Raw genomic sequence first — 23,792 nt, 5'->3', positions numbered from 1 at the left:
AAAGGACGTTAACTTGATGGTTCCAGAGAGACTGTGAAACCGAATATTTATTCAGAAACTTACAAATACACATTTGTACTGAATAAAGCAAGGATGAACAGATGACAACTTAACTTCAAACTTCACAACACTGACAACAGCGGAAGAACAAGGATAAAAACAAAGAGCCATCACGTAATCTACGTCGGAACAAGGGTGACGGACGGCCCCGCCACCGCGGCAAACTCTAACGCCAACCCGGCCGCGAGCGCGATCACCGCCACCACGCCAGCGGCGCCGCACAGAGCGGCGCGCCGTCTCCACCAGCGCCGCCGAGCGGCAGTACCTGTCGTGGGCGCCACCTCTATCGCCGCGGCCGCCTCCTTGTGTGCTTCCGCCGCGTCGCCGCTCCCGGGGCTGCACTTGGGGTCGGGCGCCACCTCCGGGCCCGTGAACTCGAAGCCGGAGCAGGAGTCGTTGCATGAGCAGCCGCCGGACGACCCGGAATCGGACTCGGACGCCGCCTGATCGGCTTCTTCTTCCTCGGTTGCCGCGGCGACGACACTCTGCGCCCACTGCTGGAACGCCCTCTCGAGGACGCCGAAGCGCTCCTCGGCCTCGACAAGGTGCCCCGGCCGCCCGCCGCTGTGGCTGTGGCTGTCCCGCTCGGCGGCGATGAGCGAGCGGAGGAAGTCGATCCTGGCCTGGATCTCCGGGAACAGTCTGGCGTCCACGTCGTAGCGCCGCGGCCGGGAGTTGAGCGCCTTGTCGAGGCAGTCGTCAAGTTCGACGAGCTTCCGCTCCACCACGGGGTTCGAGCGACGGCTCGCCGGCCGCGTCGCCGCCAGCGGCGTGTCCATGGGCAGGGCTTCTTCCGTTTCTGGCGCGGCAGTGGCGTTCTCCGTCGGTGGTGGCCGCACTGATGTGGGAACGGGCGGTTTTGTTGCGGTCTGAGCGGCCGCGTGTGAGGTTTGAGGGGTTGCGGCTCTTCGCCGGAACGTGCGCGCGCGCTTTGGCAACCGCATCGTCGGGAGCGCGCAAATTCGATCTGATTTCTGCGTGCCTCGTGAGGCGAGAGCGTGCGCATTTTTGATGTGGGAAGTGGGAGTAACCGCAATCTCAAGAACTCGCAGAGTGAAGGGAACGATGCATCGAATATTCTCGGCCCCGTGGGCTGATTTCGGCTTTTCCTTTTTCAGTTAATTATGGGCTGCTTTTGGAGGCCTCCTGCACAGGCGGGTTCGCCCGTAGAAATTGCCCCTATAGGCAAAATCACTAATTAAGAAGTACTCGTTGCAAAGAACACTCCACTTTCTCAGGTCACGACAAGTGGCGCACATGCAGCGTGTCACTTGTCGCAACCTGAAAGTTTTCCTTTTTTTCGTAGATCTGTTTATTCAAAACGTTTTATCTCTTAAATCGTGCGTCCAAATCTCGAACTGTTTTCATCATTGGATTCCTCGCGTCGAGATCATCAAAACTAGATCCCATGTTGATAGGTTCTGACGAATTTTTTTCATGAAAAAAACCGGGTGAAAAAACCGAACCGGGAGCACGGTTTTTTCCCTTTCCGAAAGAGGCACGTCCGTGCCTCTCGTAAAATCACAACCGTGCCTCTCGTGGAAGCAAAACCGTGACTCTCGTGTAAGGAAAAATACAACAGAAACCGTGTTTTTTCCGTTTCCGAGAGGCACGGCCGTGACTCTCGTGAAAGCACAACCGTACCTCTCGCGAAAGCAAAACCGTGACTCTCGCGAAAGAAAAAAAACAGAAAACATGTATTTTTTTTCCCTTTCAGATAGGCACGGTCATGACTTTCGCGTAAGCATAACCATGCCTCTCGCGGAAGCAAAACTGTAACTCTCACGAACGAAAAAAAATAGAAAACGCGTTTTGTCCGAGAGGCACGGGCGTGACTCTCGCGAAAGCACAACCGTGCCTCTTGCGAAAGCAAAACCGTGACTCTCGTGAAAGAAAGAAAAAAACAAAAAAAATATTTTTTTGTTTCCGAGAGGCACGGCCGTGACTCTTGCTAAAGCACAACCGTGCCTCTCGCAGAAGAAAAACCATGACTTTCACGAAAGAAAAAAAAGAAAACATGTTTTTTCGCGATTTTTTTCAAAAAGCTAAGAAAGACCGGGGGAAAACCAAAACGTCAAAAAAACCCCAAAAAAACCGTTTAAAAAGCCGAAAACGCGTGCGGAAAAATAAAAAAACAAAATCCGAAAGAAGCGTCCAGAGGGCGACACGTGGCGAATGGCTGAGAGCGCGCCAAGTGGCGCTGATCGTTGCGAGGCTCCCGAAGGAGCACTCATTAACTAGTTGCTCCCCCTATAGGTGACGACCAGCGGGCCAGTTCATTACTGCGGTTTGTCGTAGGTTCGCACTGCCCCGTTTTTCATCAGATATTTTTTGTTTTCTTTTGTTTTTTCCTTTGGTTTTATTTGTTTTTCACCTGATTTCTCCTTTTTTTCTCTTCATTTTACTTTGTTTTTCTTTGTTTTCACATTGTTTTTTTGGTTTTTTTCTCTCTTTGTTTCACTTCGGTTTTCTTTGTTTCTTTTCTAGATTTCTTTAGTTTTTTGCTTTTTGTTTTGTTTCTTTGTCGGTTTTCAATTTTTCATCGATTTTCAATTATTTCAATCCATATCTGCTTTTTTCTCAGTACACAACATACATTTTAGAGCACATGTGAAGTGCTTTTCTGACACATGTTGGACATTTTTTAAATACATGATGTACAATCTTTAAAAATGCATATTTAGAATACACGGTGACATCCCGAAATACACGCCGCCCATTTGTTTAATGCCAATAAACATTTAAGCATGAATAATTTTCTTACATTGTATAAACAATTTCATAGACATTTTTTGGAAATGCTGATTATTTCTTTAAAATACCATGTACATTTTTAATGAAAATAAATATGATAACCTACGCAATTGTTTTTATAATGCATTTAAACATGATCACCTTGTTGTCTCAAGAAAAGAAAATTGTGCACCTCGCATCATGTGGCACATAGCCGCACCCACGCTGGTTTCCTAACTAGCCCTCACTCACGCGAGATCTATTTCTTGCCTAGAGCGAGACGGTAGGTTGTCTCGCTATAGGCGAGCACGAGCGCGCCAGCCATTTTAGTGCAGTTTTCTCATTAGCTGTAGGTTGGCTTTAGGTCTAGTTTTCTCTGTTTTTATTTCTTTCTGTTATTTTTGTTTTTTCACCAGTTTTCTTCTTCTTATTTTTTTCATTTTTTCGTTATAACTTCCTTTTCCTTTTGTTTTCCAGTTTTTGTTTTTTTATCGGGTTTCACACGTTTTTCCTTTTCTTTCTTTTCTTTGTTTCTTCTCTTCGAATTTCATTGTTTTTGTTTGCTTTTATTTGTTTCTCTTTCCTTTTCGCTATTTTTATGGAAAAGGCTATCAATCAGCCGACTGAAAACTCATTGCTTGTCCGCCGCCACCTCTATGCTACATGTGTCCTTGTGGGTCTCACCAACCTTATCTTCTCCCCTTTCTCAGCCTTATCGCATCCTTTGTTTTCTTTTCACCTGTAATGGCCATGGAAGAGTGAAGCTCGCACGGAGGGCTAGGCGGAGCTTGTACACGTATGCGCTTTGCGGTTCAGCCGCGCGACCATGGTTGGGATGGCTGGGGCGACATGTGTGGCGCGGAGCGATGCAGGAAGGGACCAGCCCGAGCTTGAGCTTCGCCACGGCATGTCCATGGCGGCCGGACTTGGACGTGCAGATGTTTCATTTAACAAGGTCTTTTACTGTGAGTTTTTGCAGCACCGGCGTTTGCAACACGATCGACGGTTATGCCTGTGTGATATGCATAGGCAACAACGGTGTTTTCTCCACATCATTTCATTGCAAAATTTTCCACAACATATCTATGTTGCAAAAGTTCTTCCGAAACATCATCGATGTTACAAAAATGTGAAGACGAAATAAATATCTGCGACATAACCTCTGTTGCAAAGCTCATTCCGCAACATCATCTATGTTGCAAAAGATAAACAAGGTGATAGACGAATTTTTTCCTGCAACTCAACCTTGCAAATAAAATTTCTGCAACATGATCATTGTTGCAAAAATGACGCTTAAGAAAATAACACGTCAAGCTAAAAATACACTTTGGGTGGTTTTGCAACGAAGCCGTCTTTGCAGAGCGAACATCGCAAAGACAAGCTTGTTGCAATTTGAGACACACGCTTGAGGAGATCTAACGGTTATTTTTGAGTCAATCGGATGGCGTCGGAGGCGGTAGATGTTTTCGTTCTATCCACCGTCCGATGCGTAGCATCGCCCTATTTTTATCCTGATTTCTTTGCCTTTTTTATTTCATTTATTGTACGTATTTTTCTTTACTGTTTTCATCGATCATTAGAACATCTGTTGATTATTTCTTATTCATTGGGTTATTTTATGTTTTTCATTGTTTTTTTGTTTTTTTGTTTTTTCATCTTTTTTTTTCATATAGAACATGAACATTTTCAAATACATCGACTAATTTTATGAAATACATACTTTTTATTTCTACATGTTTCATATACATCGTATATATCAGGAACATTTTTTATATATGTCTAACATTTTTAATATACAAGTTTAACATTTTTAATACATAATGAACATTTAAAAGTATATATATTTTTTATGTCTACTTTGCTCATACATATTCTATATTTTTGTATATACACGTTTAACATTTTCTATATACACCAGGGACATTTTCTATATACACGTTTAACATTTTTCATATACATGATTAACATATATTTAGAAATATTTTTTATGTCTACTTTTCTCATACACATTCTACATTTTTGTATACATCAGGTATAACTAGATCTGGCCCTTTCCGTAAAAAGAAAAATGGAAAAAGAAGAAGAGGTATAACTATGATCGCGAACACCCCGCAAAAAAGAAAACTTTGACCACTAACCATCTGAAGCAACAGACAGTTCTTTTTTTTTCGCGAATATGTAACTTGCGTATCATTGCATTGAGCAACAGCCAGTTCTGTGCCTTTCAATGCTGGAAGCTTCAAGAGGCGCTTAGGAAAGGAAAAAATAAATATCACAAAATAAAAAATACCTAAGCGCCCCACCCTCCCAATGCTGAGCGCTAACTTCAAGCGCTAATTACGACCACGCACGCCTGGCGGAGCGAAGAAAAGAGGCCTAGCGCCCGATGCAAACCTTTGCATCGATGCCACACCTAAGCTAGGATTTGATGGGCTAACTGCTAATCGGCCGGGAAATCAATGGGAAATATATCCTGGCGTCCGTCTAAGCGTCTGGCGTTGGAGATGCCCTAGAATATGGCTGGTCCTTTGGAAGCCTTCAAACAAGTTGGTCTTGCCTCTTATTAATCCTCTGGTTTGATTTTTGTGCAATGTTGTACTCACGTCCGTGACCGACAAGATGCAATATTCAAGTTACGAGCCAGCTTAACAGTTTAGCAACAATCCAATACGTCCAGGTCATAATACTCAAGGATACATCAATCAGCAAGCAGGAACAAACGCCAACATGCACCCACTAATGCAGCGATCTTGTCATTAGCGCCATTTTTCAGCAAACCGATCCAGATCAGACTCCCAATTGCCGTCGATCACATGCAAGTTCACGAGCAAGAGAACGCAAGCACGCAAATAATTCACCAGCATGGCACCGATCTCCCCCCTATAAATACCAGACTCAAGCACCACCCTTAGGGCATCACAAGCACTTAGCAGTCCAGAGCTCCAGATCAGCTACTTGATCTGTGCTTACTGATCACTCGGCAGCAATGGCAGGCAAGGCATCGATCGCGCTGTTCCTCGCCGTGAACCTGGTCGTCTTCTCCGTGGCCAGCGCGTGCGGGGGAAACTGCCCGACCCCGTCGACGCCCACCCCATCGACGCCCACCCCGACCCCGGGCTCGCTCGGCAGGTGCCCACGCGACGCGCTGAAAGTGGGCGCGTGCGTCAACGCGCTGAACCTGGTCAAGGTCCAGGTGGGCAGGCCGACCGCGTTGCCGTGCTGCCCGCTGGTGGATGGGCTCGTCGACGTCGAGGCGGCCCTGTGCCTCTGCACGGTGATCAATGCCAGCGTCCTCAGCATCGTCAAGCTCAACCTCCCCATCAACCTCAGCCTCATCCTCAACCACTGCGGCAAGAAAGCGCCCACCGGGTTCATGTGCTAAGCGATCTAGCAAGGTGTGACACGCAGCCCACGCATACGTTGGCTGCATGCGGCCATGCGGATTAGTGGTGCGAGAGGGGCATTGTTCTGCTTGATCAGTTGTTTTGTTTCTGCCGGTTACGTTGTTTGCTTGGTTTTGCTACTTGACGTGCTAGCCACAAGTCTGCACATGCATGCATGCATGCTACAGAGAGTACGTATGTAGACGGTTTAATCATTTTTAATGTTCTTTTTATCGTTCTTTCTTGGCGCGTTCTTTCATGGCTTATGGCTTGTATTAGTTTTGTACGATCTGCATGATGAATAAAGTTTTTCCTTACTACATGCTTCCCGTGGAAGCTGTAATACTGTTTGGTGATTTGCCAAATAGGCTTTGATCAATGCTGGACGAAGGTTTCCCTCACAAAAAATATGGTGAACAAAGGTTCCGACCCAAAGTATACCAAAATCCTAAATCTACGGAAGGAACCTACGAAAATTGACCTATGTGATTATGCGTCCAACTATTGTTGCCGCTAGAACTGATTTTCTTTTAGATCGTTTTTTCCTCTCGTCCTGGCGGTTGGAACCATAGCCGCCACCAGAAGGCCAATCTTGTAGCGCCGTTCTCCGGCGGCTCTCCTTCGCCGGTGACCTTGTTCATCGGTGGTGAGGGGGGGTCACCGGATTCACGCGCGTGGATCATTTTTATTCTTTTTATTATTAGTCTCTCTCTTTCTTTTCTTTCTTTCTTGGCGAGTTCTTTCATGGCTTATGGTTTATATTCGTTTTGTACGATCTGCGTGATGAATAAAGTTTATTTTTACCACGCGCTTCCGGTGCTAGCTGTAATACTGTTTGGTGACTTATCAAATAGGCTCGATCAATGGTGGACCAAGGTTTCACTCATAAATAATTGTAAAAAAAAAACAGTTTCGCTAAAGCACATCTAGATGTGCCATAAGTATTGCACATCTAAGTCCTATATCATTGATCTTACGCGAAGATACATGTGGACATTTTTCTTTTTCCTTTCCTTTTCCTTTCTATATTTGCTTGTGTCACTTAGATGTGCAATAACTAAGACACATCTAGATGTGCCCTAAACAATCCCCACCAAAATGGTGGACAAAGTTTCTGACCGTGAGTATACAAAAATCATACATCTACGAAAACTAACCCATGCAATCATGTGTCCAACTCTCACCAATCTCTCTCCCCCCCTCCCTAATTTTTCAAGGTGGGCCTCCCTTCCCTCTAATCAAAATTTGCCAGCTAATCCCATACGTAACTCTTCGTAACTATTATTCATAGGTGCAAATGGGTAGTTGAACTTAAGTTAACAAGGTTTGATTTGTGTCGGGCAATACTGTATATTTGGCATTTATGATACGTTTCCAATGTATCTATAATTCTTTTTGTTCCATGCTGTTATATTACCATTTTTGAATGTTTTATAATTATTTTATAATCATTTTATATCATTTTTGGTACTAACCTATTGACATAGTGCCAAGTTCCAATTGCTGTTTTTTGCATGTTTTTTTACATTGTAGGTAATCAATATCAAACGGAGTCCAAACGCAGCGAAGCTTTTTGTGAATTTTTTTGGACCAGAAGACAACTAATGGGCCGGAGAAGCGCCTGGGGGAGGGGGGTGCTCCGAGGGGAGCACAACCCACCAGGGCGCGCCTGGAGGCCCAGGCGCGCCCTGGTGGATTGTGCCCATCTCGGGTGCCCACCGGACCGCCTCTTTACTCTATAAATACCCCAATATTCCAGAAACCCTAGGGGAGTCGACGAAAATCAATTACAGCCGCCGCAAGTTCCAGAAATACCAGATCCAATCTAGACACAATCACAGAGGGTTTCATCATGTCCATTGGTGCCTCTCCGGTGATGCGTGAGTAGTCTTTTATAGACCTACGAGTCCATAGTTCGTAGCTAGATGGCTTCCTCTCTCTCGTTTGATTCTCAATACAATGGTCTCTTGGAGATCCATATGATGCAATTCCTTTGCGGTGTGTTTCTTGGGATCCGATGAACTTTGAGTTTATGATCAGATCTATCTCTTTTTATCCATGAAAGTTATTCGAGTCTTCTTTGATCTCTTATATGCATGATTGCTTATAGCCTCGTATTTATTCTACGATATTTGGGTTTTGTTTGGCCAACTTGATATATTTATCTTGCAATGGGAGGATGTGTGTCAGTGTCAAAACTGGCAGATCTCGGGTAGGGGGTCCAGAACTGTGCATCTAAGGATCGAAGGTAACAGGAGGCAGGGGACACGATGTTTACCCAGGTTCGGGCCCTCTTGATGGAGGTAATACCCTACGTCCTGCTTGATTGACTTTGATGAGTATAGGGGTTAAAAGAGTTGATATACCTCGAGATCGTAATGGCTAAACCCTAGATGTCTAGCCTGTACGATTATGATTGCCTCTACGGACTAAACCCTCCGGTTTATATAGACACCGAAGGAGGCTAGGGTTGTACAAGGTCGGTTTACAGGGGAAGGAAACCATACATCTGGACGTCAAGCTTGCCACACACGCAAAGGAGAGTCATGTCCGGACACGGGGGGGGGGGGTCTTCTATCTTGTATCTTCATGGCCCAACAGTCCGACCCACATCACATGTCCCTGACGCCTGGGGACCCCCTAATCCAGGACTCCCTCAGTAGCCCCCGAACCAGGCTTCAATGATGATATGTCCGACGCGCAGATTGTCTTCGGCATTGCAAGCCAGGTTCCTCCTCCGAACACTTCAAAGCAATTTGATCAAAAGGAACTGTATTCGGCTTTTCGGCGATGACGCTGTATCCGGCTTACACCTTCAGCTTCACAAAGTGGGCTCCCCCTGGTGCTTCGGAAAGCTTTGTCTTCACATTAAATATAATACCCTTCAGCTTCTGTGCTTCCGTCGCCTTGGCTTCCACGTGTCAGAGGAATATGAAGGGTCCTATGGAAAGCGTCTATTTAAGAAGCACCCTAGACGGTTGAGGTCATCGCGGAGCCATACTCCATTGTGGTGAAGCTTCGTGGTGTTGTTGGGAGCCTCCAATTAAGCTGTGGAGATTGCCCCAACCTTGTTTGTAAAGGTTCGGTCACCGCCTCCAAGGGCACCAATAGTGGAATCACGACATCTCGCATTGTGTGAGGGCGTGAGGAGAATACGGTGTCCCTAGTGGCTTCTTGGGGAGCATTGTGCCTCCACACCGCTCCAACGGAGACGTACTTCCTCTCAAAGGGAAGGAACTTCGGTAACACATCCTCATCTTCACTGGCTCCACTCTTGGTTATCTCAACCCTTTACTCGTGCAAGCTCATCTTGTGTTACATCCCGTGCTTGCTTGTGTACTTATTGTTGTTGCATCATATAGGTTGCTCACCTAGTTGCATATCTAGACAACCTACTTTGATGCAAAGTTTAAATTGGTAAAGAAAAGCTAAAAATTGTTAGTTGCCTATTCACCCCCCTCTAGTCAACTATATCGATCCTTTCAATTGGTATCAGAGCCTCATCTCTTTATTACGGACTTTGTCGTCCGAAGAGTATGGTTGACACCGTAGACGGTGAGGAGGAGCACCCCGGTGTGATTCCGTCCTCGTCTACGGCCAATGGGGGAACCTCGGTCTGACGTGAGGAGCTCAATGTGGCTTTGGACACATTTAAAACCTCCATGACGGCCGAGGTCAAAGGCGTGCTTAAAAACTTTCTTGATGGTCTTAAATTGTCCACCGCACCGTTGGAAGTGGCCGATCCCACTAACAAGGTGACGGATACTAACTCTGACAAGGGGGAAGCTTCTAGTGATAAAGTTCCTTTGTCTAGTGGTAAACGTGGTAATGGCATCTTTGCCCATGTGGGACCTCCACTTACCTATGGAGGACTGATTCCCTCCACTCATTTAAATCATGCCGATTCTCCTCCTAAGATTGTGAAAAATGAGGATTTTGACGCTTGGGTCTATCACTTTAAACGTCATTTAAATCATGTTAATGCTAACCTTTGGAGAATCATTGAGCAAGGTTTCTATCCGCATGACCCAAGCAACTTCACCCCAAGAGAAGCCGCGGATCATCAATTCAACGAGAATGCACTCTTCATCATCCAAGATGCAATCCCTCCCGAAGATATTGCGCATCGACCATTCACCATGGCAAAGGAAGCATGGCAACATGTTGTTTGCCTTTACAAGGGAAGCACATGTTGGGGAACGTAGTAATTTCAAAAAAATTCCTACGCACACACATGATCATAGTGATGCATAGCAACGAGAGGGGAGAGTGTTGTCTACGTAGCCTCGTAGACCGTTCGCGGAAGCGTTATATCAACGCGGTTGATGTAGTCGTACGTCTTCACGATCCGACCCATCCAAGTACCGAAAGCACGACACCTCCGAGTTCTGCACACGTTCGGCTCGGTGACGTCCTCGCCTTCTCGATCCAGCAAGAGGGGCGAAGTAGTAGATGAGTTCCGGCAGCACGACGGCGTGGTCACGGTGTTGGTGAAGAACAATCTCCGCAGGGCTTCGCCTAAGCACTACGAAAACTATGACGGAGGATAAACTAGAGGGGACGGAGTAGCCGGCACACGGCTTGGTGTTTCTTGATGTGTCTTTGGTGCTAGCCCTGCCCCTCTATTTATATGTTGAGCCCTGGGGTCGAAACTTGGAGCAAAAGCCTCCTCAAAGTCGGTTTTGCCCGAAAGGAAAGAGTCCCGCTCGGACTCCAGGACCAAACGCCACAATCCTTGGCATCTGGCCCAGACGCCATGGGCCTCGGCGTCTGGCCCAGGGCCAGACGCCAGGGTCTCCGTCGTTTGGCCCCTAGCCTCTGCAAAACTCCTTTTGCACCAACTTATAGCCCCGTGGGCCTGACCCCTTGGCCTAACCATATCATCCAATATATGAATCTTTACCTCCGGACCATTCCGGATCTCCTCGTCATGTCCGTGATCTCATCCGGGACTCCAAACAACATTCGTTCACCAACATACATAACTCATATAATACTATATCGTCAATGAACGTTAAGCGTGCGGACCCTATGGGTTCGAGAACTATGTAGACATGACCGAGACACTTCTCTGGTCAATAACCAATAGCGGAACCTGGATGCCCATATTGGCTCCTACATATTCTACGAAGATCTTTATCGGTCAAACCGCATAACAACATACGTTTGTTCCCTTTGTCATCGGTATGTTACTTGCCCGATATTCGATCATCAGTATCTCAATACCTAGTTCAATCTCGTTACCAGCAAGTATCGTTACTCATTCCGTAATACATCATCCCACAACTAACTCATTAGTTACAATGCTTGCAAGGCTTATAGTGATGTGCATTACCGAGTGGGCCCAGAGATACCTCTTCGACAATCCGAGTGACAAATCCTAATCTTGAAATACGCCAACCCAACAAGAACCTTTGGAGACACCTGTAGAGCACCTTTATAATCACCCAGTTACGTTGTGACGTTTGTTAGCACACAAAGTGTTCCTCCGTAAACAGGAGTTGCATAATCTCATAGTCATAGGAACACGTATAAGTCATGAAGAAAGCAATAGCAGAATACTAAACGATCAAGTGCTAAGCTAACGGAATGGGTCAAGTCAATCACATCATTCTCCAATGATGTGATCCCGTTAATCAAATGACAACTCATGTCTATGGCTAGGAAACTTAACCATCTTTGATTCAATGAGCTAGTCAAGTAGAGGCATACTAGTGACACTCTGTTTGTCTATGTATTCACACATGTATTATGTTTCCGGTTAATACAATTCTAGCATGAATAATAAAAATTTATCATGATATAAGGAAATAAATAATAACTTTATTATTTCCTCTAGGGCATATTTCCTTCAGCGCAAGCATTCAACGCTCCAACTATGAAGTGGTGCAAGATGAAGCTGATGAATTTGCTATGAATGAAGGTGAAGAACCTCGTGATCTCTACCGGAGACTAACCACACTCGTGGTCTCCGAGATCATGGGAGCAAGGATACAAATGACAATTGGATCAAGCGGAAATTTCTCAAAGCCATGATGCCTTACCATAAGGCCATGTCCTCCGTCCTCCGTCATCCGTCAAAGGCCGGACTTCCACACCTTGTCCTCAAGTGAAGTGTTGGATGAGTTTGTGGCAATGAGTATCTTGGACAAGACCGCCGACAATGCGGTGTTGCGTTCTCAAAGAGGAAAGAATCCCAACCTTTCCTTGAAAGCCAAGGCTAGTGTGGAAGAAGAGGAGGAAGAGGAGAGCAATCCCGAGGATACAAAATATGATTATCATGAGCACATGGCTCTCGCTTCAAGAAAATTTTGGAGCAGGAAGAACTCAAGGCCCAACTTCAACAAGAGAAGCTCAAGTGGCGCCAAGGGCAAGCAACGTGTGAGGACTTGCTAAAATTGTGGAAATGTGAGCCACTTTGTTGCGGAGTGCGCCTATGAGAAGAGGGAGGACAATGGTGGCAAGCTCATCCGTAAGGACAAGGCCAAGTCTTTCCCCAACAAGAACCACTTCACCAAGAAGGCTCCTCCCAAGGTATTGGTGGCACAAGAAGAGTACAATGAGGATGATGATGATGAAGACGGTGAGACGGTTTCCATGGCCTCCATGGCCATTGCGACAACCCCACGGGCATCCCTCTTCGACTCACCCAATGAGAACATCACCGCCAAGTGTCTCATGGCTAAAGCCACCAACAAGGTAACCCCCAACATCAAAACTACCATCATTACTCATCCTTCTTTGACGAATTGCATTGATGAAAGTGGGGGGAGGGGGTCCAATGTGAGGAAAATGAGTTTGAGTCTTTTATCAGTAAGCTTAAGGGTAAATCCAAGAAGCACTTCATTGCTCTCTTGGAACAACTTGGTGAAGCCAATGACATGATCGAGGCTCACGAAGACACCATCTCTAAGATGGAGTGGCATAGTCATGACTATGATGGTGAGATATCGGATCTCTCTAATGCTCTTGAGGAAGAGCGTGGTCATTGCTTGGCTCTTGAGGAGTCACACAACGGTGACCATGCTAAATTAAAGAAAGATCTTGATAATGCTCTTGTTGTGTCTCATGTGCTAAATTCCGAGAAGGACAAACTTGATATTGATCTTGCTAGACTCAAGGAGGAGTTTGATATACTTGACAAGGTTCACAAGGCCTTGAAGAGTACTCATGCTAGTCTTAAAGAGTCTCATGATCAACTCCAAGTGAGGCTAACCAAGGAGAAAGCCACCTTTCCTCATATGGTTTTAATTGATAATGCAAATGCTACTAACCCTTGTTGTGAGCATGTGCATCTTGTTGAGGAGATTGCAAAGTTGAAGGAGCAACTTGAGAAAGGCCTTGTGTCATGCATACAAGGTGAGAAGAACCTCAACGATCTCTTGAGCAATCAAAAGGAAGTTGTGGCCAAGGAAGGGATTGGGTTTGCACCCAAGTCCAAGAACAAGAAGAAGAATGACAAGGCCAAACGACCTCCTCTCATGCAATCTTTTGTCAAAGAGGGAGAGGGTGCCTCTAAGGAGAAGAAGAACAATGTGAAGGGTGGTGGTGTCAAGAAGGGCATTTCCACCCCTTTCAACAAAGCCGGCATGTTTATGCTAAATTTGTTGGTTCTCCTTATGAGTACATTGAATGGTCTATTTGGGTTCCTAAGACCCTTGTCACTAACATCAAAGGACCCATTACAAAATGGGTACCTAAAACCAAGCATTGATATCTTGTAGGTGTTTGCTTCTGGTGGGGGATCATGGTTTCTCGATAGTGGAGCCACTAATCATATGACCGGAAGCAAGCATTTTGTGGTGGACGTGCAAAAGATTCCATCTATGCCCACCAATGTCGAGTGGGGTGATGCCTCGTCCTCTAAGGTATTGGGGCTTGGCAAGGTTGTCATTTCTCATGATCTCACAATCAAGAAGGTCATGCTTGTTGAGTCCCTTGCATACAATTTACTTTCCGTTCATCAAGTTGCAATCATGGGCTTTGCCACTTTCTTTGATATTGATACAGTGGCCCTCTTCTGGAGCAAGACTCTTAAAGTAGCCTTTGTTGGGCATGTCGAGAACGTTCTCTATGTGATTAACTTCTCGGAGTGACCCACTAAGCCCATGACATGCCTAATGGCTGAAGTTGACGTGCGATGGCTTTGGAATCGCCGTTTAGCCCATGTCAATATGAGATCTTTGCAAAGTCTTCTCAAGGGGGACCATGTCCATGAACTAACAAATGTTAGTTTTGCCAAAGATCGTGCTTGCAGTGCTTGTATTGAAGGAAAGCTACATGAGAAGGCACACCCTCCCACGACTATCATCTACTCAAAGAGGCCCTTGGAGCTCCTTCACTTGGATCTCTTTGGGCCTCCATCCTTTGATAGTCTTGGGGGTAGAAAGTATTGCTTGGTGATTGTGGATGATTATTCAAGATACACTTGGGTATACTTCTTCAAAAGGAAGAGTGAGACCCAACAAACCGTCATCAACTTTGCAAATGAAGCTCAACGTCAACACAATGCAAAGATCTTGACAATAAGAAGTGACAACAGCACCGAGTTTAAGAACTACACCTTGGATGAGTTTCTTAGTGATGAGGGGATAAAGCACCAATATTCCGCACCATACACCCCTCAACAAAATGGTGTAGCGAAGAGGAAGAACCAGACGTTGATGGATGCGGCAAGAACCATGATGGCAGAGTTCAAGTCTCCATACAACTTTTGGGCCGAAGCCATCAACACCACGTGTCATGCATCCAATCGGCTCTACCTCCGCAAAGGCTTGAACAAGAATCCATATGAGATACTCACCGGTAACAAGCCCAACCTCAAGTACTTCCGGGTGTTCAGGTGTAAGTGTTTCATTCTCAAGAAAGGTGTTTGTTTGTCTAAATTTGAGGCTAGAGCTCATGAGGGCATATTTGTTGGTTATGCTACAAACTCTCATGCTTACCATGTCCTCAATAAGTCCACGGGACTTATTGAGGAGACGTGTAACATGGAGTTTGATGAGAATAATGGCTCCCAAGTGGAGCAAAGTGGTACTTGTGATGTAGGTGAGGAAATTCCTCCCCAAGCCATAAGAAGAATGGGTGTTGGTTTTATCCTACCCATTGAGGAACCCCTTGTGGCCGAAGGAGAAGGACAATGTTCCACTCAAGTGGAACCATCACCAACCCAAGACCCACACGTTTCCGAAGAACAAAGTGAAGGCCCTCAACCTCATGAACAAGACCAAGGGCAAGATCAACCTCAAGATGGCGTTGAACCACCAAGTGATGCCCAAGGTCAAGTTCTCTCCTCCGAGCAAGTTCAAGATCAAGAGCAAGCTCAAGATCAAGAACAAGCTCAAGACGACGCTCAAGATGATCAAGTAACCACAACTCAACTCACTCCTGAGGAGGAATTGGAGCGTCGTGCCGCCAAGATTGCATCCAAGCTATCTACCAAGGGTCATCTCATGACAAATGTGCTTCAAAGCATACGAAAGGGGGTAAGCACTCATATACAATTGGCAAACTATTGTTAACATCATGCGTTTGTCTCTTGTGTTGAACCCCAAAAGGTCTATGAGGCGCTCGAAGATCCGGATTGGCTTAATTCCATGCATGAAGAACTCAACAACTTCGAGCACAACAAGGTGTGGAGAATGGTGCCAAGGCCAATGGGGAACCATAATGTCATTGGAACCAAGTGGATATTCAAGAACAAGCAAGATGCTCATGGAATTATTGTCCGCAACAAGGCTCTCTTGGTAGCTCAAGGCTACTCCCAAGTCGAGGGTATCGACTACGGTGAAACCTTTGCTCCCGTTGCTCGCCTTGAATCTATTCGTTTGTTGATTGCTTATGCTTCTCATCATAACTTCAAGTTGCAACATATGGATGTGAAGAGTGATTTTCTTAATGGTCCTATTAATGAGTTGGTGTATGTCAAACAACCCCCCGGGTTCGAGGATCCCTATTTCCCCGATCATGTGTACCAACTCGATAAGGCACTCTATGGCCTTAAACAATCCCCACGTGCGTGGTATGACCACCTTACCAAGTTGTTGCAAGATCGTGGGTTTGAAATTGGGAAAATCGACCCCACTCTTTTTACTAAGAAGGTCAAAGGGGAGTTGTTTTGAAGGAAATCGACCCCACTCTTTTTACCAAAATAAAAGTAAGCCAAGCTCAACAAAATTGATAGCAACTACTCTTACAAGTGCTTAGAGCCCATATCATGCATTAGAACTACTTGGAACCATATAAATTTTACATGCAAGCTCAAGAACAGGGTCACCTAGGCAGCACAAATTTGCAATGAATAAAGCACTAGAACAAAAACTAATTGGACCAATGGAGGAGTCACATACCAAGGAACAATCCCCCCAAGCAGTTTTGTGAGAGGTGCTTTGAGCAAGGAGATCGAAAATGGCAGCAAAATGAACTTGGACTCGGGTTTGAGCTGGATAATGGTGTTTGTGGGAGGAAGAAGGAGTGTGTGGGTGCAGGAATAAGTGAAGGAGGTCTACCGTGGGCCCACGAGGCAGGGGGTGTTGGGGAACGTAGCAGAAATTCAAAATTTTCTACGCATCACCAAGATCAATCTATGGAGTAATCTAGCAACAAGGGAAGGAGAGTGCATCTACATACCCTTGTAGATCGCTAAGCGGAAGCGTTCAAGTGAACGGGGTTGATGGAGTCGTACTCGTCGTGATCCAAATCATCGATGATCCTAGTGCCGAACGGACGGCACCTCCGCGTTCAACACACGTACAGCCCGGTAACATCTCCTACTCCTTGATCCAGCAAGGGGAGAAGGAGAGGTTGCGGAAGACTCCATCCAGCAGCAGCACGACGGCGTGGTGGTGGTGGAGGAGCGCGGGACTCCATCAGGACTTCGCCAAGCACTACGAGAGACGAGGAGGGAGAGGGGTAGGGCTGCGCCAACAGGGAGATTGAATCGCGTGTTGGGCTGCCCCTTTGCCTCCACTATATATAGGGGGAGAGGGAGGTCTGCGTCCCCACCTAGGGTTCCCACCCCAAGGGGTGTGGCAGCCCTAGATCCCATCTAGGGTGGCAGCCACAAGGGGGAGAGGGGGAGGCGCACCTAGGGTGGGCCTTAGGGCCCATCTGCCCTAGGGTTTGCCCCCTTCCCCTCTTGGAGGTGCCTTGGGCCTTGGTGGGAGGCGCCCCAGCCCACCTAGGGGCTGGTCCCTTCCCACTATTGGCCCATCTAGGCCTCCGGGGCTGGTGGCCCCACCTGGTGGACCCCCGGACCCCTCCGGTGGTCCCGGTACACTACCGGTGATGCCTGGAACAATTCCGGTGGCCAAAACCATACTTCCTATATATCAATCTTTACCTCCGGACCATTCCGGAACTCCTCGTGACATCCGGGATCTCATCCGGGACTCCGAACAACATTCGGTAACCGCATACATACTTTCCCTATAACCCTAGTGTCATTGAACCTTAAGTGTGCAGACCCTACGGGTTCGGGAGTCATGCAGACATGACCGAGACAACTCTCCGCTCAATAACCAACAGCGGGATCTGGATACCCATGTTGGCTCCCACATGCTCCATGATGATCTCATCGGATGAACCACGATGTCAAGGACTTAATCAATCCCGTATACAATTCCCTTTGTCTAGCGGTACGATACTTGCCCGAGATTCGATCGTCGGTATCCTGATACCTTGTTCAATCTCGTTATCGGCAAGTCTCTTTACTCGTTCCGTAACACATCATCCTGTGATCAACTCCTTGATCACATTGTGCACATTATGATGATGTCCTACCAAGTGGGCCCAGAGATACTGTAGGATCTAGAAGTAGATGTGTCTAGAGGGGGGTGATTAGACACTTAGTGCTAAAGTTGCAATTTTTAATCTTTTTCGGTTTAAGTGGAGTTTAGGCACAATTTCAACACACACAATACATATCAAGCAAGCATGCAAAGAGTATATGAGCAGCGGAATGTAAAGCATGCAACTTGCAAGAATGTAAAGGGAAGAGTTTGGAAAGATCAAACGCAATTGGAGACACGGATGTTTTTCCCGTGGTTCGGATAGGTGGTGCTATCCTACATCCACGTTGATGGAGACTTCAACCCACGAAGGGTAACGGTTGCGCGAGTCCACACAGGGCTCCACCCAAGGGCAACGGTTGCGCGAGTCCATGAAGGGCTCCACCCACGAAGGGTCCACGAAGAAGCAACCAACCACAAAGGGTCCATGAAGAAGCAACCTTGTCTATCCCACCATGGCCATCACCCACGAAGGACTTGCCTCACTAGCGGTAGATCTTCACGAAGTAGGCGATCTCCTTGCCCTTACAAACTCCTTGGTTCAACTCCACAATCTTGTCGGAGGCTCCCAAGTGACACCTAGCCAATCTAGGAGACACCACTCTCCAAGAAGTAACAAATGGTGTGTAGGTAATGAACTCCTTGCTCTTATGCTTCAAATGATAGTCTCCCAAACACTCAACTCTCTCTCATAGGATTTGGATTTGGTGGAAAGAAGATTTGAGTGGAAAGCAACTTGGGAAGGCTAGAGATCAAGATTCATATGGTAGGAATGGAATGTCTTGATCTCAACACATGAGTAGGTGGTTCTCTCTCAGAACATATGAGTTGGAATGATGTGTGTGTTCTGATGGCTCTCTCACTAAATGAGAAAGAGGTGGAGGGGTATATATAGCCTCCACACAAAATCCAACCGTTACACAGTTTTCCAATCTCGGTGGGACCGAATCAATAAACTCGGTCTGACCGAAATAGTAAACCTAGTGACCGTTAGGAATTTCGGTGGGACTGACATGCAACTCGGTAGGACCGATTCGGTTAGGGTTTGGGCATAACGTAATCTCGGTGAGACCGATTACACAAACTCGGTGAGACCGAATTTGGTAACTAGCTAACCAGAGAGTTGGTCAGGCAAACTCGGTGGAACCAATTTGCTCTTTCGGTGAGACCGAGTGGAACTCGGTGAGACCGAAAAGTTACAAAGGGGAAACACTGAGTTTACATTGCAATCTCGGTGGGACCGATTGCATATCTCGGTGGGACCGAGAATATTGCAATGGGTAACAGAGAGTTTGCAATCCCATCTCGGTGAGACCGAGATCCTTATCGGTAGAACCGAATTGCTAGGGTTTGGTAGTGGCTAATGACAAGTGAAACTCGGTGGCGCCGGATAGGAAGAATCGGTAGGACCGAGTTTGGCTTAGAGTTTTGGTCATATGTGGATATGGGAAAGTAGTTGAGGGTTTTGGAGCATATCACTAAGCACATGAAGCAAGAGGCTCATTAAGCAACACCTCATCCCTCCTTGATACTATTGGCTTTTCCTATGGACTCAATGTGATCTTGGATCACTAAAATGTAAAAGTGAAGAGTCTTGAGCTTGAAGCTTTAGCCAATCCCTTGTCCTTAGCATCTTGAAGGAGTTCCCACAACCTTTAGTCCATGCCACTCCATTGTTGAACTTATATGAAACATGCTAGATAGAAGTGTTAGTCCAACAAGAGATATGTTGTCATCAATTATCAAAACCACCTAGGGAGCACTTGTGCTTTCAATCTCCCCCTTTTTGGTAATTGATGGCAACATACATCAAAGCTTTAGATAAAGATATACAAAACAACAAGTAAAGCTTTGGAAGAACATGTAGCAAGCATAGGCTCCCCCTACATGTATGCACTCATGTAAATATGAAATATAGAGGTATGTGAGAGCATAATCATGACAGAGTAGGCAATGTGTTACATGTATCTTGGCCATATGCATCAGAGCAAAAGATTATTAAGGAAAATACCTTCATGCTCATGAGTCCTTCTTGCAAACAGTATGTACATAAGCAAGAACTCCTCATACTCATGATTTTGATGCATATACTTACCTTGTGGTCTCGAGTTGGCTTAGGATGGAATGAACCTGCAAATAAGGTTAGATAACACAGGTACGTCCACTAGCCAGAGCAAACAAAAGAAACCACAAGAATGCCAAGACTGGGATGACATGTAGAGAGTGAGTACAAGGTACCACATTGGATTCAACATGTCCCCAAGAATAAAGATATGCAATGAATTTTGCTGATTTCTTTTCCCTTAGGTGTCTTGCTCCCCCTGAATCTTACATGGGATATTGGGAGAAGATAGGAAACAGAAAATCAGAGCTGAATAGAACTTAATTCAAATGAGTTCATATGAACATGTCTTTCCCCCAAAAAGACATGTGGCATCTCTCCTCTTGAACATCAAGCATCTGGGATCCTTGAGTATTTTTCTCTCCCTGGAGATCTCTCTCTCCCCCTTAACAACATCTGGGATCCTTGAGACTTTCTCTCCCCCTTAATAACATCTGGGATCCTTGAGACTTTCTCTCCCCCTTAATACTTTTTCTCTCTTGGTGTGATCTCTCTTTCCTACAAGCTTTGATGTGATCTCTCTCTCCCCCTTTGACATCAATTTCCAAGAAGGTTTCTCCTGGAATCCGTCGAATAGGTTTGGTCCTTGAGATTCAGCACAAAGCAGAGGATAAAATTGTGATGCTTGTGGAGGACAAGATTCATTGAGTGGAGCTGGATCAGAAGAAATGTAGAACAAGTGGCAAAATGGTTTTCTGATTACAAAGTCGGTGGCACCGAGTGGCACATTTCGGTGGTACCGAAAAGATTCGGTTGGACCGAAATTTGCAAGTCGGTGAAATCGAGTTTATACAGAGAAAAACACTTGTCACCTCAGCTCACTAGTCAAGTAAGATCTCACAAAGATTTGCAATGAATTAGCTGAAGGCTTTGCAAGAAATTTGATGCAGAAATATGCAGAACAAAGACAAAAAGAAAAGAGTGAAAGTTTCTAGATGAAGTTTTTTTTTGAGAGAGAAGGAAACAAATATGCAAGGAACAAATGCAATAACTCAGAAAAGGACACAAGAGAACTTCATCTAGAATTGGGCGGTGACATAGTCACCTATGTTAGAGTATATTGACTTAGGAGTCAAGTGAGGACACTTGATCATAGGTCATACTCATCGTTTAAGCTCAAAATGGGGTTACCATTTTTCGTTTAAGCATCTTGATGTATTCACATCTTGTTGAGTTGCTTTGACTCATGTCTTGGAGTAAAGCTTCTCTAAGATGGAATGACATACCTTGGGTGGTGGTGTGGTTCTTGCTCATGTAGTTGAACTTGTGTGGGTGCTCAGGGTTGATGTAGTTCATCAAGAGTTGGGAGCACCACTTGGAGTTTGAGTTCATCTACCTACATGGGTTAGTTCTTGCAAGGAAGAGCACTTGTGTATCCAAAAATGACAATCATGAAGCTTAACATAGAATTTGTCAAAGGATATGTTTGAATGGTTTTGTGCTTCCTTGTCTTCAACCACTATTGTGTAGAGTCTTGGTGATGTAGAGATTGCTCAAGATGTGAGTGAGTCGCAATCTCATGGAATTAGATTCAACCAAGCACCTACATGGGTTAGAAAACATGCAAGGTGCAAATATATCCAAGACATAAGATAGTTATCATAAGAGATATATCATGGATTAGTCATAAGCTCATGTCTTGCATGTATCCAATGGAGTTTCTACTCCAAGTTCGAGGCATCAATGATGTTCAATTCTCCTCTCAACCTGCAAAACACTTTCTCATCAAGCGGTTTAGTGAATATATCTGCTAATTGCTTATCGGTGCGAACATGCTTAAGATTGATGTCACCCTTAGCAACATGATCTCGAATGAAAGATGACGAACTTCAATATGCTTAGTTCGAGAATGTTGTACAGGATTATGACCAATTTTGATAGCACTTTCATTGTCACAAAGCAGTGGAACATGTCTCACATAAATCCCATAATCTTTAAGAGTTTGGGTCATCCAAAGTAATTGAGCGCAACATGAACCAGCGGCAATGTATTCCGCTTCAGCGGTGGATAAGGATACCGAGTTTTGTTTCTTGGAAGACCAAGACACAAGAGATCTACCAAGAAATTGACAAGTACCCGAAGTGGACTTTCTATCAACCTTGTCTCCGGCATAATCTGAGTCGGAATAGCCAACAAGATCAAAAGAAGACCTCTTAGGATACCAAATGCCAAAATTTGGTGTATGGATTAAATATCTCACTATCCTTTTCACAGCCTTAAGATGACAATCTTTAGGAGCAGCTTGATATCGAGCACACATGCACACACTTAGCATAATGTCGGGACGTGAAGCACATAGGTATAACAATGAACCAATCATAGAGCGATAAACCTTTTGATCAACGGGTTCACCATCTTTGGTCAAATCATTATGTCCACTAGTAGGCATGGGTGTAGACATACCTTTGCATTCTTGCATATTGAACTTCTTGAATAAGTCCTTGGTGTACTTTGTTTGAGAGACAAATGTACCTTCCTTAGTTTGCTTGATTTGCAACCCGAGAAAGAATTTGAGTTCACTCATCATAGACATCTCAAACTTCTCTGACATTAGCTTTCCAAACTTTTCACTAAAAAGAGGGTTAGTTGAACCAAATATGATGTCATTAACATAAATTTGGCATACAAATAGTTCTCCATTAACCCTTTTAGTAAAAATAGAATCAATTTTACCAATTTCAAAACCACTAGTAGTAAGGAACTTGGTCAAGCATTTATACCATGCTCTAGGAGCTTGTTTAAGACCATAAAGAGCTTTGTGAAGTTTGTAAACATGATTTGGTTTCTTAGGATTGACAAAGCCGGGAGGTTGTTTGAAATAAACTTCCTCCTCTATTTCTCCATTTAGAAAAGCACTTTTAATGTCCATTTGGTACAAGGTGATATTATGGTGATTAGCATAGGCAAGTAAGATGCGAATGGACTCAAGTCTAGCAATGGGAGCATATGTCTCACCATAGTCCATACCTTCGACTTGTGTGTATCCTTGGGCGACGAGACGTGCTTTGTTGCAGACCACTTGTCCATCTTCATCTTGCTTGTTGCGAAACACCCATTTGGTACTGATGATGTTGTGGTTGTTGTCGGGCTTCTCAACCAATGTCCAAACTTGGTTTCTCTCAAAGTTATGTAGCTCTTCATGCATAGCGTTTATCCAATCCGGATCTTCCAATGCTTCTTCAACCTTAATTGGTTCAATGCTAGAGATGAATGAATAGTTTTCACAAAAGTTAGCTAAACGAGTTTTTGAGCGAGTGATTCTCCCGGTTTGTATATCATTGAGGATTTGCTCGACGGGATGATCTTTGGCAATTCTTGCTCGAACTCGTGAGAGCTTTTGCTTGGGTCTTTGTTGAACATCTTGTTCTTCTTCTTGGCCTTCTTCATTGTTGACGTCGTCGTTCTCTTGTCGTGGTGGAGAAGGAGGTTGTTGATGTTCATCTTGACGTACTTCCTCGTTTTCTTCATCTTGGTGTGTCCCACTTGTGGATGCTTCCGTGTCGATTCTTGGTTCACCTTGTTGTGAAGTAGAAGCTTCCACTTGGACAGATGAAGTACTCTCCTTCACCTCCATTGGACGAATTTTGCCAATGGACAAATCTTGAATTGCTTCTGAAGGGTCTTTATCTCCTACATCAATTGGCAATTGCTCTACTTGTGAGCCATTAGATTCATCAAACTTCACATCTACCGTCTCTTCAACCT

At 45.2% G+C, this 23,792-nt stretch overlaps 1 protein-coding gene and 1 pseudogene across 1 annotated transcript; one reads left to right on the top strand and one right to left on the bottom strand.

Annotated features, from left to right (window-relative positions):
* Window positions 1-20: 20 nt before the first annotated feature.
* On the bottom strand, window positions 21-1,051 carry LOC125533858 (uncharacterized). The gene has a single exon (XM_048697188.2). The coding sequence runs from the start codon at window positions 1,002-1,004 to the stop codon at window positions 180-182; it is 825 nt and encodes a 274-aa protein (XP_048553145.1). The 5' UTR covers window positions 1,005-1,051; the 3' UTR covers window positions 21-179.
* Window positions 1,052-5,695: 4,644 nt separating this feature from the next.
* On the top strand, window positions 5,696-6,496 carry LOC125539403 (putative lipid-binding protein AIR1B pseudogene; annotated as a pseudogene).
* Window positions 6,497-23,792: the final 17,296 nt, after the last annotated feature.

The sequence above is a fragment of the Triticum urartu genome, chromosome 2A, assembly GCF_056163025.1.
Source record: "Triticum urartu cultivar PI428250 chromosome 2A, HENAU_Tu73, whole genome shotgun sequence".
In the NCBI taxonomy this organism is placed as follows: Eukaryota; Viridiplantae; Streptophyta; class Magnoliopsida; order Poales; family Poaceae; genus Triticum; species Triticum urartu.
The sequence above is the reverse complement of the archived record's forward strand: the minus strand, read 5'-3'. Positions and strand labels throughout refer to the sequence as shown.